Source organism: Mauremys reevesii, linkage group 9 (genome assembly GCF_016161935.1).
Source record: "Mauremys reevesii isolate NIE-2019 linkage group 9, ASM1616193v1, whole genome shotgun sequence".
NCBI lineage: Eukaryota > Metazoa > Chordata > Testudines > Geoemydidae > Mauremys > Mauremys reevesii.
This window is the reverse complement of record NC_052631.1, coordinates 32,362,880-32,381,482: the sequence shown is the minus strand read 5'-3', so window position 1 is coordinate 32,381,482 and position 18,603 is coordinate 32,362,880. Positions and strand designations below refer to the sequence as shown.

Here is an 18,603-nt window from a genome sequence, read left to right as displayed (position 1 = left end):
TAGAGATGCACAGAACCTGGCCCTGCTCCCACGAAAGTCTGTGAAATGCACAGATTTGCCAATCACTTTAATGCTAGCTGCATCTCTCTGCCCCTGCATGCACACAGCAGAGAGGGGCACAGCCCTGCAGCAAACGTTATTTTCCTCCTACTACTACATTGGCTGCAATGCTGCCTAGGTGCTGAGTGCATGGTTACTAGGGAAGATACAGCGGAGCCATTTTTCCAGGGCACCCTGGAAGAGAGGCCTTTGGTCCTCCAACAAGGCTCCTGTGAAAGTAAGAACCTCCATAACTAGTCTTAGCCTAAACCCACAGGGCTTCCAGTAGGGGAGCATATTACTATGCAGAATGACATGGGTTTTCCAAATTCTTTCCTTTGCAATAGCTGATTGATGCTGCATGACCCCAGCCACTCCAGGCTGAAGGGAGTGAAGAGTAGCACATGCATGCGCGTCCGGAGGAGCATCACCCAGCATCATGAGTCAAAAGCGTCCAGCAAGTGATAGTGGAGTGCCTAGCAGTAGCAGTACCACTAGCAGCAAGAAAACCAGGAAAACCATTAGCTTGGGTTACTAAATTAGACATTTTGATGTAGGCGAGCGTGCAGTAGACATTGGCATCGCTCTAGGTCTTACTCTGACCACTATGAGAACAATTCGGAACAATGCCGAAAAGATCAGGGCTAGTGCTCTGTGTGCAATGCTGCTTAAATGCCACTACAATAAAAAATCAATCAATCAAGAAGCAGTTTGCTGGAAAATATGGAGAGAGTCTTCTCTCACTGGATAGAGGACCAAAACCAGTGGGACATACCTCTAATTTTGCTAGTGATACAAGCTAAGGCAAAAAGTTTGTATGACAATTTGAGGAGAGACCAAGGTGAAGGATCACAGACTTTCACAGCAAGTCAGGGATGGTTTGATCAGTGTTTAGTGCAAGAGGCGCTTCCACCCACATAACATCAAGATGTCCAGTGAGGCAGCTAGTGCTGATACTGCAGCCTCTAAAAAAATTCCCTGACTATCTCAAGAAAATAGTTCAGGAAGGTGGCTATTCCCCTAAACAAGTCTTCAATGTCGATGAAACAGACCTGTACTGAAGAGGATGCCTGAGCGGACTTACATTTCCTGAGAGGAAAAGACAGAGCCCGGATTTAAAGCAGCTAAAGACAGTCTAACCATGTCTCTGGCAGCACCACCACCTAAAAGCAAGAAGATGAAACCACTGACAATGTACCAATCTGAAACATCACACACTCGGGATTTTCAAAGGAACAACTTCCAGTCATTTGGAGATCCAATAAGAAGGCATCGATAACAAGATCTATTTTTTCAGAATGGCTGACTCTGTATGCTGTCCCTGCATGGAAGGAATACTGTGCCAAGGAATATCTTGATTTCAAGATTTTATTGCTTATTGATAATGTGCCGGCTCATCCAATCAACCTGGACGACCTGTGCGAAAATGTCAAAGTTGTCTTTCTACCACCTAATACCACATCACTCATCCAACCCATGGGCCAAGGAGCCATCGCTGCATTTAAGACGCATTACTTACGCCTTGCTTTCTACCAGCTCATCAGAGGCACCGATGGAGAAGGCAAACCTACGATTCGGCAATTTTGGCATGACAACAACATCCTGAAGTGCATCAACAACATTGGTGAGTCCTGGGCTGAAGTTACTCAGGTGTGCATGAATGTTGTGTGGGGAAAGTTGTGGCCTGAACGTGTCAATGACTTAAAAGGATTTAAAGATGTTGTCCCTGCTATGAAGAAAGATATCCTCGGCTTGGCCAAGAAAGCAGGTTTTGATGAAGTGGAAGAAGCCGACGTTACATAACTTCCGCAATCACACAGAGAAGAGCTAACCAATGAAGATCTGATGCAACTAGAGGTGACAAGAGCAATGGAAGAAGAGGGCCAAGAAGCAGAAGAACCACGAACCCATCGAAATTTGACTGCCAAAATGTCTTTCTGAAGCTTTCCAAACGATTGAAGCTGACTTGCAAATCCTGAGTGATGATGATCCTGACAGGGAACACAGCTCCAAAGTGATTAGGGGAGTTGGTCATCTAATGACTTGCTATAAAGAAATTTACCAAGGGGGGGGGGGGGGGAGGAAGGAAAGCAAAACAATCTCTAGATATGTTTTTTCAAGTTCAGAAAGTTCAGCAAGAGGAGCAGACAGACAATCCACCCTCTTCCACTCTCTGACTCTACCACCTCAACCAAGCTTCAGACTCAGCAATGATGATTGTAGTATTAAATTGCTTGTTTAAAATGTATATAATGCCTCTTGTCTGGCAAAAACAATTTCCCTGGAACCCTCCCATTTACATTAATTCATTTAAAGTCGCATTTTTCAGGAACATAACTACAACGTTAAGTGAGGAGTTACTGTATTTCAGAGATGTAAGACTACAGGACCCAGGTACCATACCAGGATGCATTAACCAGCACTGAAGAAGAAAAAAAAAAATAGATCAGTTTTGGTCTTAAAAAACAAAGTAATTTCTAAATGAATTTTAAACTAACTGCTCTTTGATCACTTGTGCATAAGGCTACAATTTAGTCACGAGTATTTTTCTGTAAAAAAAAAAAAAGTCACGGACAGGTCATGGGCAAGAAACACAAAAATCACAGCCTGTAACCCATCCATGACTTATACCATAAATACCCCTGATTGAATCCGGGGGAGGCGGGGGGAAGGAGAGAGAGGGGGGGCAGGAACCTGAGGGGAAAAGAGGCTGCTCTGGCCGGCCCTGGGGCCGCTGCTCGGCAAGTCCTCAGGGCCAACTGCCCGGTTCCACCAGAGCAGTGGCTGGCTATGGGGCTGCCCGAGCATGTGGCTGCAGAGCTGATCCTGCACTGACCGGTGTTGCTGTCCCCAGGGCTAGCTGCTTGGGCGGCCCTGGGGTCAGCCACACAGGCCGCTGCAGAAGTCACAGAATCTGTGACTAACACAGAGCCTTACTTGTGTATAATCTTCAATGATATGGATACTGCTATGGAAGAGTTATCTGTGCTCCCTCTACTGGCTATGAAGCAGCAGAAAAATGTTTCTTAACTTACATAAAGAAAATACATTAACATACAGTTCAAACAACATTATGCATCAGATTGCTACAATTCTAACTGAATTCAAGCAAAGGTACCTGTTGTCAAAGTTAATTGCAAAAAACAGTTAGTGATCAGGGTGAAACCCTATTCAGTCCTAGATTAATACAACAGAGCCAAGAGACCAACAAGTTTTGGAAGGAAAGAGCAATTTCTACAACTGCAATTCTGGGATAACAATGTATCCCTGGCTTCACACAAAAAAGTTACATTTTATGCAAACTCAGTTGCTTAATACTTGAAGGAATTCAGCTACACTTAAAAAAAAAAAAGCACCATGTTAATAACTCTACCTCCTTTCAAAACAGGAAAGTGATTGCCCAAATCCTGAAGAGTGTTTTACGTGCAAAAATTAAAAAATAAAATTACTTGAGTGACCTCAAAGTGGCTACAACAAGGTCACCAGCCATTTGGTTTATCAGCTTTGATTAATGAACTGTACAAATTTAACAAACATTTTCTGTATCATAGTCAGTTACTTTTATAATAGGAGATGCACAGTTTGTGCAACTCACCTAAAGTCTTAGTTAAAACAATTTAAAAAAATTGTGTAGTCATTTCGCTAAATTATACCAATAAAAATCACCTTTACAATGGTTAACTGCATCCAAATTTTGCACCAATTTAGCTATCATTTCTAACACAATATAGTTAAAGTGATCAAAAAAATGTTTGACTCTAAACTTAAGGCAGGTCTAACAGATAAATTGTAGTAATACTGTCTCCCCCCCACACACACAGTAAAGCACGCGGAATACAATATTTATACAAGTTATTTAGAGTAACAAGTAATGATTCAGTTTTGAAATCCCTTAATACATGATTTAATAATTATTCCAAGGGTGTTTACCAGTAAACTATAAAAAGGTACAAGCTGTAAAGGTCTCAGGCAAGTTTAGCTTGCCAAGGCCTCTCTCAGGGCTTTAGAACTCTTTTTACTCACGAAAAGTGGAAACCTTTCCCTAGTGATCAAGAGTGGCTAAAATCATTTTTAAAGCAGAATTTAGACCAAGATTTTCAGTTCCCCCCTCCCGCAAAGATTTTTTCAAAGCCTCAAATTAACATCCTAGTTCCTTCCATATTTAAAAGTGACTTAAAACCCCAACTTTAGGTTCCTATTTTTGAAAATAGCAGCCTTAAGATATTTTAAAGTAAGTTTCTGTCATATGATTGCAGAGTGCCTTCCTAATGTGACTCGACAAATGTTGAGAAGTTACATTATGTTTCAGGGATACTCTTCATAACCCTGGAAACAATGTTAATTAGAGTGACCAGATGAGAGGGAGAAAAATATCAGGACAGTGGGGAGGAGGGGTGTCTGCCAGCAGAGAGGAGGGGGGGGGGGGGGAGTGCGAGTGCTGCCAGCAGAGAAGAAAGAAAGAAGGAAGGAGGAAGAAGGAAGAGGAGTGCTGTCAGTGGAGCGAAATCTAGGGACAAACACCTAAATATTGGGACGGTCCCGATTTTATCAGGACATCTGGTCACCCTAGTGTTAATTTCATATTGCTGCTGGGGAAAGTTATTAGGTAAGACTACATCTTTCTTCTCCCACCTCCCAAAACACACCCAACCAGGTTCAGGAACAGCATCCTGGCAGAAATTCTAATACCTTCTCAGTGGTGGCAGATGACAGAACAAGGAGCAGTGGTCTCAAGCAGGGCTAGCTTTAAGCACCACGGGGCCCAATTTGAAGGAGCTGCCACTGAAGTCCCGCTGCTGTCTTCGGCGGCAGCTCAATCACTGCCGCAGAGGAAGGTCCCTCTGCCAAAACGCCGCTGAAGACAGCGGCAGCGATTCAGCTGCCAACGACGACAGTGCCCAGACTTCAGCAGCAGCTCAATCGGCTACTGGTGCCTTCGGCGGAAGGACCTTCCTCCACGGCAGCAATTGAGCTGCCACCGAAGACAGTGATGGGACTTTGGTGGCAGCTTCTTCAGGACATTGCAGACCCTCTTAGAGGCGCGGGGCCAGATTCCAGGGAATCCGCTGAATCGCCCTAAAGCCGGCTCTAGTCTCCAATCACAGTGGGAGAGGTCTAGGTTGGATATTAGGAAAAACTATTTCTCTAGGAGGGTGGTGAAGCACTGGAATGGGTTGCCTAGGGGAGGTGGTGGAATTGCCATTCTTAGAGGTTTTTAAGGCCCGGCTTGACAAGTCCCTGGCTGGGATGATTTAGTTGGGGTTGGTCCTCCTTTGAGCAGGGGGGTTGGACTAGATGACCTCCTGAGGTCTCTTCCAACCCTAATCTTCTATAACTCCTACCAACTCAAGTAGTAGGGTCTCTAAATTTCTCCCCAGGCTCCTATCCTGAACCTGTCGAGGTCTCTCCCCATGTTTTTCTTTTTGAAAGTCCATCTCTGGCCTGCCAGTTTACTCCTTTGGCTAATATGGAAAATGTCAGGCTAAGCAATGTCCATATATTTAACTTCATTGTACTGAAATCCAACTTGTTTTTAAAAAAAGAGTAAAATGAAAAACTACTTTCATACTATTTTAGAAAAACTAAACATTTAATATGCACATTTCCCCAAATGCCCTATGACAACTCCAGAACAGAGGTTAACGTTTCTTCAGCACAGTGATTTTTCAACTGAAATTTTGCTACATATCTAGAATGCTCTAAGGTAAATATGCATTTTAGAAATTTTACAATTGTGAAGTAAGTTTCTGTTCAGTCACACACTTGACTGATCTCTTCCCTTTTTCTTCTTTTAAATCCTGAAGTAGAAAAACAGACTACACAAAGCTATATATGTCATATTAAAGGGTACTATCTGACTGAGTGGAAAATCCAATACCCAACTTGCACTTCTTGAAAAAAGTTTTCACAAATTGATGTGAACATTTATTTTGCTTATTTGACCCTGATCTGAAAGTTTAGGATGAGATTTTTTTAAAAGCACATGATAGCTTAGCCCTGCTTCCACTCAAATGAGTTAGGTCAACAAACAATGCATATGTTACCCCCTCTTTATAGTGTCATGCCTTTAAAAAATAAATAAAATTAAATCCCAAACCAGTTTACACGAAAAAAAGTCTTCTGTAGATGAGCACAAGGCCATTTGGCTAGCAAGTCCAGGGACATGTCTACACTATGGACAGAAGTAAACAGATGTGCGCTAAAAGTAGCCATGTAGGCAAGGTACTATGGACAGTGGGACTGGGCTAACCACTGCAGAAAAAAACCCAGGTGGTCAGGGCAGGTTTGAACCCAGGTGGCTAGCCCAAGCCATTGCCCATGCTACCCCAACTACATTGCTATTTTTAGTGTAATAGTTTTGTTTGAGCTAGCACATGTCTACTCACAATGGGAAGCATGCTTGCAGCTGCAGAGCAGACATACCCCGAGAAGTACTAGGCTAGTCTTCCTCTCCCATTGCTCCAACCATGCCACTACACTTCCCAAATCTCTTTACAAAGCTTCCCTTCTTCCAGTGCCAGGTTCCTATACGCTTCACAACTCTGACCTCATTGCCTACTGTTCATTCTCTCCTCTATCCTTTAAATGCTCCTTTATTTACTGTTGTATGTCCTTATAGCTGTAGCCCCATGGGTCCCAGGATATTAGAGAGAGAGAGGATGGGTGAGGGAATATCTTTTATTGGAATAAAAGATTACCTTGTCCCCTCCTTCTAACTACCAAGGTATCATCTTCTACCTCAGACTATGTTCTGAGACTCCTCAAAGTCCCCTCTTCTCATTTAAGGTCCACTGTTTACAAAGTCCTCCTAAATTTACCAATAGTATTTCCACACCTTCCTATACCTAAATAATGTCCCCCGCCGTAGGCAAGTTGGACTGCTAAACTTGAAGTAGGATCTTGGGCAGGCCGGGAAGGGAGGCCAAAGCTTTTGTAAAAAAAAGTTGTGTATATTTACAGCTCTATATAAATAGAAGTTCATTTGCTGGAATAGTCTCTTAAAATGTGAGTTCGCCCTGTTTTTATGGACATTACAGAACGTAAAAGGAGCTCAGCAACACCATCTGGCAAATAAAACAGTTGACATTACGTAGGTGAGATTGTGACGTCCTGTGACATATGAGGCAAGTAGGACTTTCAAAGGAATTAATTTGTTATTCATGTTGAGAAAGTCATTTACTTGGCACCGATTCCTGTAGTATACAGAGTTGTCACTAAAGCCTGTGTTTCACAGGGCTGGAATTATGATCAGTGAATAACTGCAAAGAAAGATGTATTTAATCAGTTCTTGCTCAGCCACTGCTTCAGTCTTTAAGATAAAAACTAAGATTGAGCTATGGGTTTCTTCTCTCCTACCCTAGGAGAATCATGACTTGAAATTCACCACTACAAGTAGCTGTAGTAGAAAATGAGCGTTTTTACTTAAGTTAGTTTAACCCTGCTCTGAACAGAATTGCACAAAGACAAGATATGCACAAGTCAAGTCTCCACTATAGTTTCCACCAAGGAAGTTACAAGTCCTAGTTTTCTCGGTATAGACTAAGCCCAGCTGTGGCAGACTACTGTAGATGGAGCAACAGTGAATGACAGTGACATCCTAAGCTTCACTAAAATCTGATTACTCAAACTTTGAGACATGCACTGCAAGATTTTAAGTTTGTTTTTTGGCTAAGAGCATATCAAGAAAGTGATTATCTGTGTGATGCATTACAATTTAGGCAAGGGTTGGTCTAGAACACCAAATTGGAAAGCCACATGCAGATCAGCACTCTAGCGTTGAAGGCTCCACTTTAGTGCAGTCAGTCCTCCTTGATGAGAGCAGGTTTCATCCCCTTTGATCTTAACAAGAGAGATGACAAGAAGGTGCTGAAGTAAACAAGACCAAGGGTTAAGAAACATGGCTCCAGCCTTTCAGGCCTATGGCAATAGTTTAGATCAGGAGTTCTCAACCTTCTTCTTTCTGAGCTCCCCCCCACCCCCTGCCCAACCAACCCACCCACCCCTCCAAACGTGCTATAAACTCCAGGGCCCAGCAGGAGGCCTCAGTCCCACTGGGCAAGGGGTGTGGTCCCTCTAGCATAGGCATAGTTTGACTGGGAAGGGGCGGGAGAAGAGGGGCTGTGTGACTCAGCCTCTGTGGGTTGAGGGGGCACAACCAAAAGTTATAACTCAAAGTGGGGGGCCCTCAGGTCAAAAAGGTTGAAACCCACTCAGGGGGATAGCTAGGGGCTGTGTGCTAGAAGGGTCTCCCCCCCGACACACACACTATGGTTTCTGCTTCCTGAGGGTTCTGCAAGCCCCAGAGCCAGGTCACCCCACCTGGACGGCTCTTACTGGCTGTGCCAGCAGTCAAAGAGGGCTGGGAGTGGAGGAGTAACTGCAGCCCCAGGCACCACCAGCAGGAAGAGGGGCAGACCCCGTGAAACTGGCTCACAGCCCCCCAGGGGGCCACAAACCCCTGGTTTAGATGCCTTCTCCTATGTTGGGGGTTCTCTAAATACAGGCTAAAAGGGAAAGAGGTTAGGGAAATGTGGTCTGGTTGAGGAATTAGAGTAGAAATGAAGTTAGGAATCATTAAAAAGGGGATAGAGAATAAGACTGAAAATATATTATTGCCCTTATATAAATCCATGGTACGCCCACATCTCGAATACTGTGTACAGATGTGGTCTCCTCACCTCAAAAAAGATATTCTAGCACTAGAAAAGATTCAGAAAAGGGCAACTAAAATGATTAGGGGGTTAGAGAGGGTCCCATATGAGGAAAGATTAAAGAAGCTAGGACTCTTCAGCTTGGAAAAGAGAAGACTAAGGGAGGATATGATAGAGGTATATAAAATCGTGAGTGATGTTGAGAAAGTGGATAAGGAAAAGTTATTTACTTATTCCCATAATACAAGAACTAGGGGTCACCAAATGAAATTAATAGGCAGCAGGTTTTAAACAAATAAAAGGAAGTTCTTCTTCACGCAGCGCACAGTCAACTTGTGGAACTCCTTACCTGAGGAGGTTGTGAAGGCTAGGACTATAACAATGTTTAAAAGGGGACTGGATAAATTCATGGTGGCTAAGTCCATAAATGGCTATTAGCCAGGATGGGTAAGAATGGTGCCCCTAGCCTCTGTTCGTCAGAGGATGGAGATGGATGGCAGGAGAGAGATCACTTGATCATTGCCTGTTAGGTTCACTCCCTCTGGGGCACCTGGCATTGGCCACTGTCGGTAGACAGATACTGGGCTAGATGGACCTTTGGTCTGACCCGGTACGGCCGTTCTTATGTTCTTAAGCTATTAGTGTTCCAAGCCTTGCAAAGGAATTGAAGAAAATGTTCACAGGAGCTCAGCTTTACAGGTGACCTTGCATGACCTTGATAGTCTATCTAGGTTCTTATACACAACCCATCACTATAGCACTCAAGCATCTCATACTGATGAATGTATCCACAGAACTCCACTGTGAGAGACATTATTCCCATTTTACAAATACAGAATGGAAGCAAACATAAAGTCTCAAGAAGTATCTTAAAGATGGTATGTGGTAGAGTTAGGAATTTAACACAGACCACCTGAGTCCTAGTACAAACTCTTAAGTGAGGTGACTATCCAATGAAGGTGCAACCAAGAAGGATGCACCAAGAATCAAAGTAGAAAGATCCCATAGCCCACACAATCATTAAAAGTTTTAAATATTTCTCTGCATTTTGCCTTTAAAACTTGATCAGAAGTCAACATGAAAACCTCACACAAAGTTAAATGTTCTGTATGGTAAATGTGAAGGCCTGATTTTGGTAGATTTTCATAATAAAGTCCCAAGCTTTGAAAAAGAGTGGTAGTACTGTATTCTCATTTTGATCACACAAGGCTTTTTTTCCCCCTCCAGATATGCTTAGTTCAAAAGGAATTATTTGGGGGGAGTTCTATGACCTGTGCTCTAAAGAGGTCAGACTAAATCACCACAGTGGTTCCTTTTGGCCTTGGAATCTATAAAAAGGTTGTCTATAGTTTTATCTATGTTTTATGAGTCAAATGTCTATACTTAAAAGGAAGAGAGGTACACTTATCTACCCAATAAAATTCTGAAGTAGAATTCTAGGGCAGAGGATGGGAAGGGGAGGGCCATGGTGATTAAAAACTGCAGGTCCCATAGGCTCTAATGGAATTTGCAAATGTTCAGTACCTCAGCATTTGGCCCTTAACTTTAACAGTCATTTTTCATCTAAAATAAAGTTTCATAGAGGAGCATTTATTAGAAGTCTATACCATATACAATGAGCCAGAAAAACTGAATTTTAAATCATCAAGAACTTAACCATAAATTAATCTTGTCTTAATCAGACAAGAACTTAACCATAAGCCGATGCATTTACTAGAGAGCTCAAAATTCATAAGCTTAGGTCTAGTGGAACTGTTTTGCAGATTGCTTCAGAACCAAAACAAAAAAAAGTCTATGTAAAGTTTTATCCAGGCTGAGTTTCAAAAATAAGACACTTCGCCCTTCCAAAATAAAAAATAAATAAGTAAATATTTATCAGCTTACTTGCTAGTTTAGCCTGTAATCCTGAAGGTCCAGGTTTTGATGTCTCTGACTTTGAAGAGCCTGGTAGAGACAGTTTTGTTTTAGGCAGGCTAACTTTTGGGCTGAAGCGAGCGGCCCAGTCAAACTTTGAAGAGCCACCTGTTTTACTTGGTTCTTTATCTCTGCTACTCCTTCTGGGACTGGGACTAGATGCAGAACGGGAACGCCTCGCCTTGCTCTGGTCTTTTCCTTGTTTTACTCTGGCACCCTGAGGAACAGTGGAAGAAGCAGAGGCAACAGCAGACGAGGAGGAGGATGTAGAAGCTGAAGAAGAAGAATCAGTGATGTTGCTACACCCAGCTTTGGCTGAGGTCGCTGATTTTGAAGCCAGTTTGCTGGGTTTTGCAGACCTCTCTTCAACGCCAGTTGATTCAACTGCTGTACCACTCTTTATACAAGATGAACTCTCTGTCCTTTTCCTTTTCTGATTTCGGGAGCTACCGGTAGCTCCACCCTTTCTGGTATGAGCCTTGCTCGTTGATGGCAATTGTGCAGATTTCGACTGCTGTTCTTGGTCTAAGTGTCTTTTCTTAGATTTTGTATGTGGCTTGTTTGTTTCGGAGAACGTTTCAGTATATTGAAGTGCTTTGGGTTTTTTAGCAGAGCTAGGGGAATTGGTCCTGTTATAATCTGGGCTAGCACTGCGTTTCACTCCACGAGAATTGTCTTTCTTAGGCACCTGCCCCGTTTTTTGCCTTTCTGAAGTACTGACTTTGTCTGGGTCTTCTTGTGGTATTATAACTGCAGATGAACTACAGCCTCTGCAGAAGTAAGCAGAAACAGAGTTAATACAATACTAAGTTACAAGAAACTTTACATTATTACAATAATTGAGACCTGACTTATACTAATTATTGTCATTCAAGAAAATGTAGATATATCCTAATCACAGTCCATTACGAGCTTTACATTAAAAAAGAAAAACATGCTTAGATGAAAAAGGTTGCATTCCAGATTTCAAATGATGTAATTTTACTAGCATGACCAAACTAAAATTAAAAAGCTGCAAAATAAGAGCATGAAACACTGCCATCTATGGATTTTTGGGGACGTTATGAGATGATTTTAAACACCATTTGCAGTATAGTAACTCTTGTTTTACAGATGACAACCAAAATACCTCAAGCCACTATGAAACTAGTATACTGTATACCTATTTCAGAACTAAGTTCCACAAGAAACCAAGGAGTATTCAGTAATGCATAACCAGTCAACTGGATTTCAGATAAGGAAAGATTCCTCATATACAAGTGAGAATTTTTTTAATAAAGCGATTGCAATTTACCTTTCTTATTTCATGTGACTGTAATGAAATATTTCAAAATGATTTAGTTCTCTTCAACAGGATGAAATCTGATCTATTCTAATTTAAGGGGCAGGAAGATGGAAATGGTAAGCAAATAAGACATCACCAAGGTTCTGATCACTAAAGCAGTCTGATATCAGATCATTTTATATTTGGTTTAATATATTACACAGTTCAGAACTGTTTGGGAAATTTGCATCTTACCCAACATGTAGGAAAGTTTCTATTTTCAGTATATAATCCAGAGCTAGTTATGCAGAATTTATTTTCTCCCCATCACTGATGAAATGGTGTTTCAATTTGTGACTTAAGTATAATGCGATGCATGAACATTTCAGACACTGACATACATCAGTTGAGCATTAACCCTAGATTAGTAAAAACTAGATGTCAAACAATTTAGGATAATTTAATATGGTTAGAGTATTATATACATTCTTGAAGTGCACATTACACTTGTTAACAGGAATATGAAGCAGTTACCTTTTAGAAAAGTGTCCCCTGGACTGCTCAGTAGTAGTATTAGACTGCACTTTGGGTGCCTTTGAAATAGATTTTTTACTCTCAGGAGGGCTATGTGCCTTATGTTTTGCCTGCCCTAAATGTGACCTGTCAGCAGAAAGTCAAAACAGAAAGCTATCAGGAATCTGAGATGTAGATACAAGCCTGTAGGTGGAAGGTTTTTTTTGTACTTTATACAAAAATATATTAGTGCAAGTACAACTTCACATACTTCTTCACATCAACCCATCATTATACAAGATAATACTAAAATTTATTCTTCTGAAGTGTCATGTAATGTTTTGTAAAATGAAATGCACTTAGTAGTGATTTCTAACCAAATTATTTTGGGGCATCTTGAATAAGTAAGACATTGCAAAAAAGTTTCAAACCTAAACAATTGTTAAGTGTGACATTGACTGCAGTCATTCTGCTATGCAAGCCCAACCAATTCCCAATTATCAATTCAAGCATGAAAAACAAGACATGACCAGATTTAAAACAAAAACAAACACAACAACAACAACCAACACCACACCCAACCCACACTTTCAAAATTAGGGCAGTTTTTTTTAAAAACAGGGAAAAATATTAACACTTCAACGCTGAATGCTTCCATGCATCTGAGCTTATCCACTAAAAAGGTGTTTATAAGTTTGCCCATTTGCTGTTCAATTTCACAAATCCACCAGTAAGGGTTCTCCCATGGGCATAGGTAATCCACCTCCCCCAAGAGCTGGTAGCAAGGTTGATGGAAGAATTATTTAGTTTTTATAAGTTATCCATAGACTGTACCATGGGGTTATACTATTAGATATTTCATCGGCTGTATTTCACTTGTTAACGTTCATGTGCTTCCACTGTTGCTACTTTGACTTTGTAAGAGTAGACCCTATTATGCAGAATATAATATAGGAAGAGGACCAGGCTTTACGAAAAACCACCACCAATACTTCTGCTACTCCAGAATGTAACTTGTTTCTTCCAGTTACACAGAAGATACTTAAGGGACATAACTAGGGCCCCCAAATTCACAACTGTGAAAAACACGTCACGGACCTTGGTCTTGTGTACACTTTACCTTATAATAGATACAGCATTTCTCAAACTGGGGGTCCCAACACAAAAGCTGGTCATGGTGGGGGTGGGGCGGTGGTGTCGCAAAATTATTGGGGGGGGGTCCTGGTATTGCCTTTGTGCCTACTGCTGGCAGCGGTATTGCCTTCAGAGGTGGGTGGCTGAAGAGCAGTGGCTGCTGGCTGGGCGCCCATCTCTGAAGGAAGCACCCCACCAGCAGCAGTGCAGAAGGGTGCCATACTGTGTTATCCTTACTTCTGCGCTGCTGCTGGAAGCGATGTCTCCTTCAGAGCTAGGCTCCCAGCCAGCAGCCGCCACTCTCCAGCCACTCTGCTCTGAAGGTAGCGCTATCGCCAGCGGCAACACAGAACTAAGGGTGACAATATTGCGACCCCCCTACAATAACCTTACAACCGTCTTTTGGGTTAGGATCTTACACCACCATGAAATAGCTGATTTAAATATGTGAAATTATTAAATTTACACATTTTTGAATCCTATGGCCATGAAATTGACTAAAATGGATTGTGAATTTGGTAGGGTCCTAGACATAACCAGTTACCCAAGAATCAGAATTTTACACATGCTATTAACTAAGCATGTCTAATTCCTGAGCATTTGGCAAATTATACTGAAGTAGGGGAAGGTAAGAGATTGTGAGCACCTCTGGCCTTGACAAATCTAGTTCTTAAAGTTTGTTTAGAGACACCAGCAGCGATGGAGAGGAAAGCAGAGGAGCTGTGCATCGACAGAGAGCAGCAGCTGTCCCAGCTTTAACAGGTTAATAAAGCATTTTTGACAGCTTGTTTCCAAAAAAACTATTGAGAATCTACAAAAAGTGCTCTTACCAAGACAACAGGCAAGCCATAAGAATAATGGATCCAAGAAACAGCAGCTATGAAACAGCTGCAAAATCAAGAGATTATGATCCATGGACTGAGAAAGAAAGCTTTATCAGCACATAAAAAAAATAGAATGCTATTCACTTTCAAATCTGTGAAACTGTTTCCTATATGGGTTTTTGTAGCTTGTGACTAGAGGAAACTAAATTTAAAAAAAACAAACAAAAAAACCTTAATTTTTCCCCCCTATTAAGTGGCATTTTTAATGTAACCGATTTACCATTGGGAAAGAAGTTCCAACAGTGTCCCCCCAAGAGACTGTACGTTACCCTTTCAAAAGAAAGGATACAGTAAAGTTAACTGATCTAAAGGCAATACAGTGGTGGCTCAAAGAAGGAATGCAGAAAGTGACTAAAATGAGCCCATGCAACAGAATGAGCCATCAGAGTTGGTGGGGCATAGAGGCCCACTATTGCAGGTGACCTTTTCATAATGTACTTTAAAGCTACATTTAGTTTGAAAGCACCATCCACGGATGTGCAGTATTTTTAATTCATGGGCAGTCAAAGCACTTAAGAAGCTGCCACAACTTGTGACATCTCACCCACATATGTTACAAACGAGAGTTACGTATACTGTATAAATCTATTAGAAAATGCCTTCCTCTAATCCCATCTCTTGTTCTTTGCCATCACTGGAAGCAGGCAAGGCAAATTATTTGAAACTGCTCCAAGAAATCATAATACAGTTTACAAAATAAATATTTGAAAGTTGTCTAAGATGATATATTTGTGTTTCTCCCAATTATGCTCATTTAGTGATTGTGGAAAGATTAAATGTTGGATAGTTTGAATATGAAATACCTGAAGACTGAGAACTGTAAGACAACAGCTGGAAGAAAATATTTTAAGTAGTACGGGGAGTTAAGTCCTCCTAGACTTAATCATTTTTAGGCCGCTTTAAATTCTTCAAAGATCAGGGTACCCCAGTCCACTCTATACAAAGCATTCTGCCAGCTGAGGTTTGGGCTAGCAAAGTTTAAAATGGCATATGCAATGAGATTTCAAAGGGTTTTCATTTGAAAAAAAGTGAAAGATTTTCGAAGTGCACCACTTTTCTCCTCAGAAAAGGGAAGAACAGGCCCATTTAAATTTCAGTTCGATTTTTTCCCCACTTGGGTTCAGTTAGTGCTGAATAGCTAATTTGATGTTATGGCAGTCTGATCTTAAAGAAAATTGGTTCTTCCTGGTGGCACCTTAAGCTTCCACAAAGAAAAAAAATTCAGTTGAATTCAGACCAGCACACACAATCAATGGTCCAAAATAACAACTGAAAACAGAATCTGCAAATGGGATTTAATTAAAGAAAGAAGGCACAAACAATTCATAAGTCTTATTCCCTAATTCAAAGCTTTTTCAGAGACTTTTCCTTGTGTGTTAAAAGCACTCAGTGAGAGAAACCACTTCTAAGAAGGAAGAAAACTGATATTATACCCTTCAAACCCTTGATACTCCCATGCTCCAAGTACTATCAATGTCAACATCATCACTCCATGCATTGAAACCTTTCACTGCTAAATAAATAGGAGATATATATTTTAGCACCTCAACATAGAATTTTAGGCAGCTTTAGAAGACTGAATCTGAAGGTTCATACTCCTCAGTGGGGATGAATTTGCTGATGTTTCTTTAGGAATGTGTGTGAAGAAGAATGACACCTGGACATTGTTTCCATTAAGGGATGACCTGTGCATCTTGCATGGTGTTATAAAGGAGAAAAGGCATAACCTCACCTTAAGCTACAGTAATACACACACAATTGGACAATATTCACAAAAACAAAAGTTTCATCCCAGGAGATAGCTAGCTTTCTCTTAGGCACTGAACAGCAGCACCACTGTTGTACAGCATTCATGGAGTGGTTCAAAATTGGAGACATTGGAGGGGCTTTGAAAATTAGGACCAGGATGCTTAACTCAGTCTGGAATGGCTAGAGGGCCATTTACCTATTTCTCTTTATAATACAGACAGTATTATCTATTGTCAAAGAAATCGTTATGGTAGTCTAGCCAACAAACAGATGTGTGAATCTTTGCTGGCAGCATATTGCTGAAATTTGAGCCCAAAGGATTGTCATCTAGACAGTTAATGGATTCTCAAAGGAGAAAGGATAAAAATCAATGTTCTATGGACTCTTCAGGCAATTGTTTTTCAGAGAAGGAGAAGCAGCTGCCCATCACAAGTCTGAGATTTGTAGGGTGTCAACTGAAGCCCTACTAAATGACATAAGCACAAGTAAAATAGGAAAATGCTAAAAATACGTATAAGCACTCCTTCTGATGCACTTGCCTCAACCTGAGTTCTGCGTAGCTTGTTCCATTACAAGCTATGCAGGGGGCAGGGAGGAATAGTTCAGTGGTTTGAGCATTGGCCTGCTAAACCCATGGTTGTGAGTTCAATCCTTGAGGGGACCCATTTAGGGATCTGGGGCAAAACTCTGGGGACTGGTCCTGCTTTGAGCAGGGGATTGGACTAGATGACCTCCTGAGGTCCCTTCCAACCCTGATATTCTTTAAAAGAAAAAAAAAAAAGGTGCTGAGACAAAGGTAAGCAGGCCAACCATAAGCAACTGGAACTTCCAGTATGACTCAGTACAAGCAAAAAGAACCTCCTAGGTCAATTACTCTAGAGTGTGAGACACCACCTACAGTACCTTTCTGAACAGTCCTAAGGTCATTTTGACAAAGTTCTTGAAGCCAGGGTTGTGCATCCATTTTTTCTTAAACCTCAGAGAGTTCAGTTTGTTTTTAAGCCAATAAACCCTTAAAAACAAGGGTAAACAGAGCACTATATTGTTTGCGAAGTTGTTTGAAGATGTAAAGTATTAAATCAAAATTAAGTAGTGTCAAAAAAGGTTTTCCAGAAGATAGGAAATTGACAAAAGAATGGGCTGTAATGCTTTGTGCTAAGGTATCGTGAAAGAGATCCCAATTGTTCTTCTATGGTTAGAACTTCAATGTTAAGAGAAAAAGGTTGTGATGCTTTTTTGAAAAGTTATGGTACTAATATACAATTTATATTGAGATGAAAATCAGGCCTCATATGGAAGGCTGCATAGCTAGTCGAGCTCCCAAGTTCACTCCTTTTGTGGAAGTAACTGAGCTGACAGCCTTCAAAAGGTAAATGGTCAATGCACTTCATTCTCTCCCTCCCCTCCCAACAGTTAGCTTGTTTGAGTGTTTCTATACAATTCTCTACAAGCCAGAATGTTGTACTGTGGCTCTAATAAAAGGTATTTATCTTAGAAATTTGGTCATACTAGAGTGATCAAATTCATGACAAAAAAAGGTTAAGAAACAAGCATGCCAGTACCTGGTATAGCACACCATACAGTTATACCTCAGTAGCTATATGCATATCAGTTTATTGTATACAGATAGCCAATTGCAAACTGAGTAGCATCTTACCTTTAATATGGTTTCTCGAAGACCAAATAATTATCATTACTTCTCTAGTGGCAGATGAAGACAGAAACACAAGAGTCTCCTGGATAATACCACTTAAGATTTGGGTATTAAGCAAACTTGTTTCCAAATTTTGCTTAATACCCTACTGCAATACTACTGCATGAGAAAGGGGCTAAACCCAAGAGGGTAACTTGGAGAAAGCCTGCATGGGTATAAAGTAACCCTTCTCAGATTTACATATATTTGACACTAGGAAACTCATGAGTAGTATCCAGCTTCAAGACAAGTGGTGAGCAAGATTAGATCATGACAAAAAATAGACTACCCCTGGTTTAGGTTAACGTCCAAATTTCTTGGTCAAGGTATAGTCAAGGTCTAGATTCCAGAGAAAATATAAAAATCAATGTTAAGTAAATAAAGAGATTTTTGGGTCTATTCAAAAGAATCTGACAATCCAGATTTGACCCGTAGTCCACCTATTAACTACCCTGACCTAAAAGGTAGCATCCAGTGCACCGTGGCAAAGTATGTGTAAAGTGGTAGTTGCTCTGCAAAGCTGTAAGCTAAGCATAAGGACTCTCCACCCAGGACAAAATAGCAACCTTGCTAGAAATGCTAAAGGAAATGGTTTAGATTTAACAAAGTCAAATGTTGTTAAGAGGAATTAACCGACTATGGCTATCAAACCACCGTAGGAAGGGAGAGAAGGGGAAAACAGACCAGAGAAATGGAGCAGACATCTTTGTTGAACTGCACATAAATGACAATTGGATTTTTTTAGATAAGTAGTTTTATTGG

At 41.0% G+C, this 18,603-nt stretch overlaps 1 protein-coding gene across 5 annotated transcripts in view; it reads right to left on the bottom strand.

Moving 5' to 3' along the window:
* The window catches only part of TRIP12 (thyroid hormone receptor interactor 12), a 167,600-nt gene that overhangs the window by 90,175 nt on the left and 58,822 nt on the right, over positions 1-18,603 (bottom strand). For 3 of the 5 annotated variants that reach the window (XM_039487403.1, XM_039487404.1, XM_039487402.1), the window contains exons 3-4: positions 12,403-12,528; positions 10,575-11,374 (exon numbers count right to left, since the gene is read on the bottom strand). In XM_039487403.1, the coding sequence (XP_039343337.1) occupies positions 10,575-11,374; positions 12,403-12,528 (926 nt within the window). The remainder of the gene's footprint in view (positions 1-10,574; positions 11,375-12,402; positions 12,529-18,603) is intronic. The other 2 variants (XM_039487405.1, XM_039487406.1) reach the window with 1 other exon arrangement.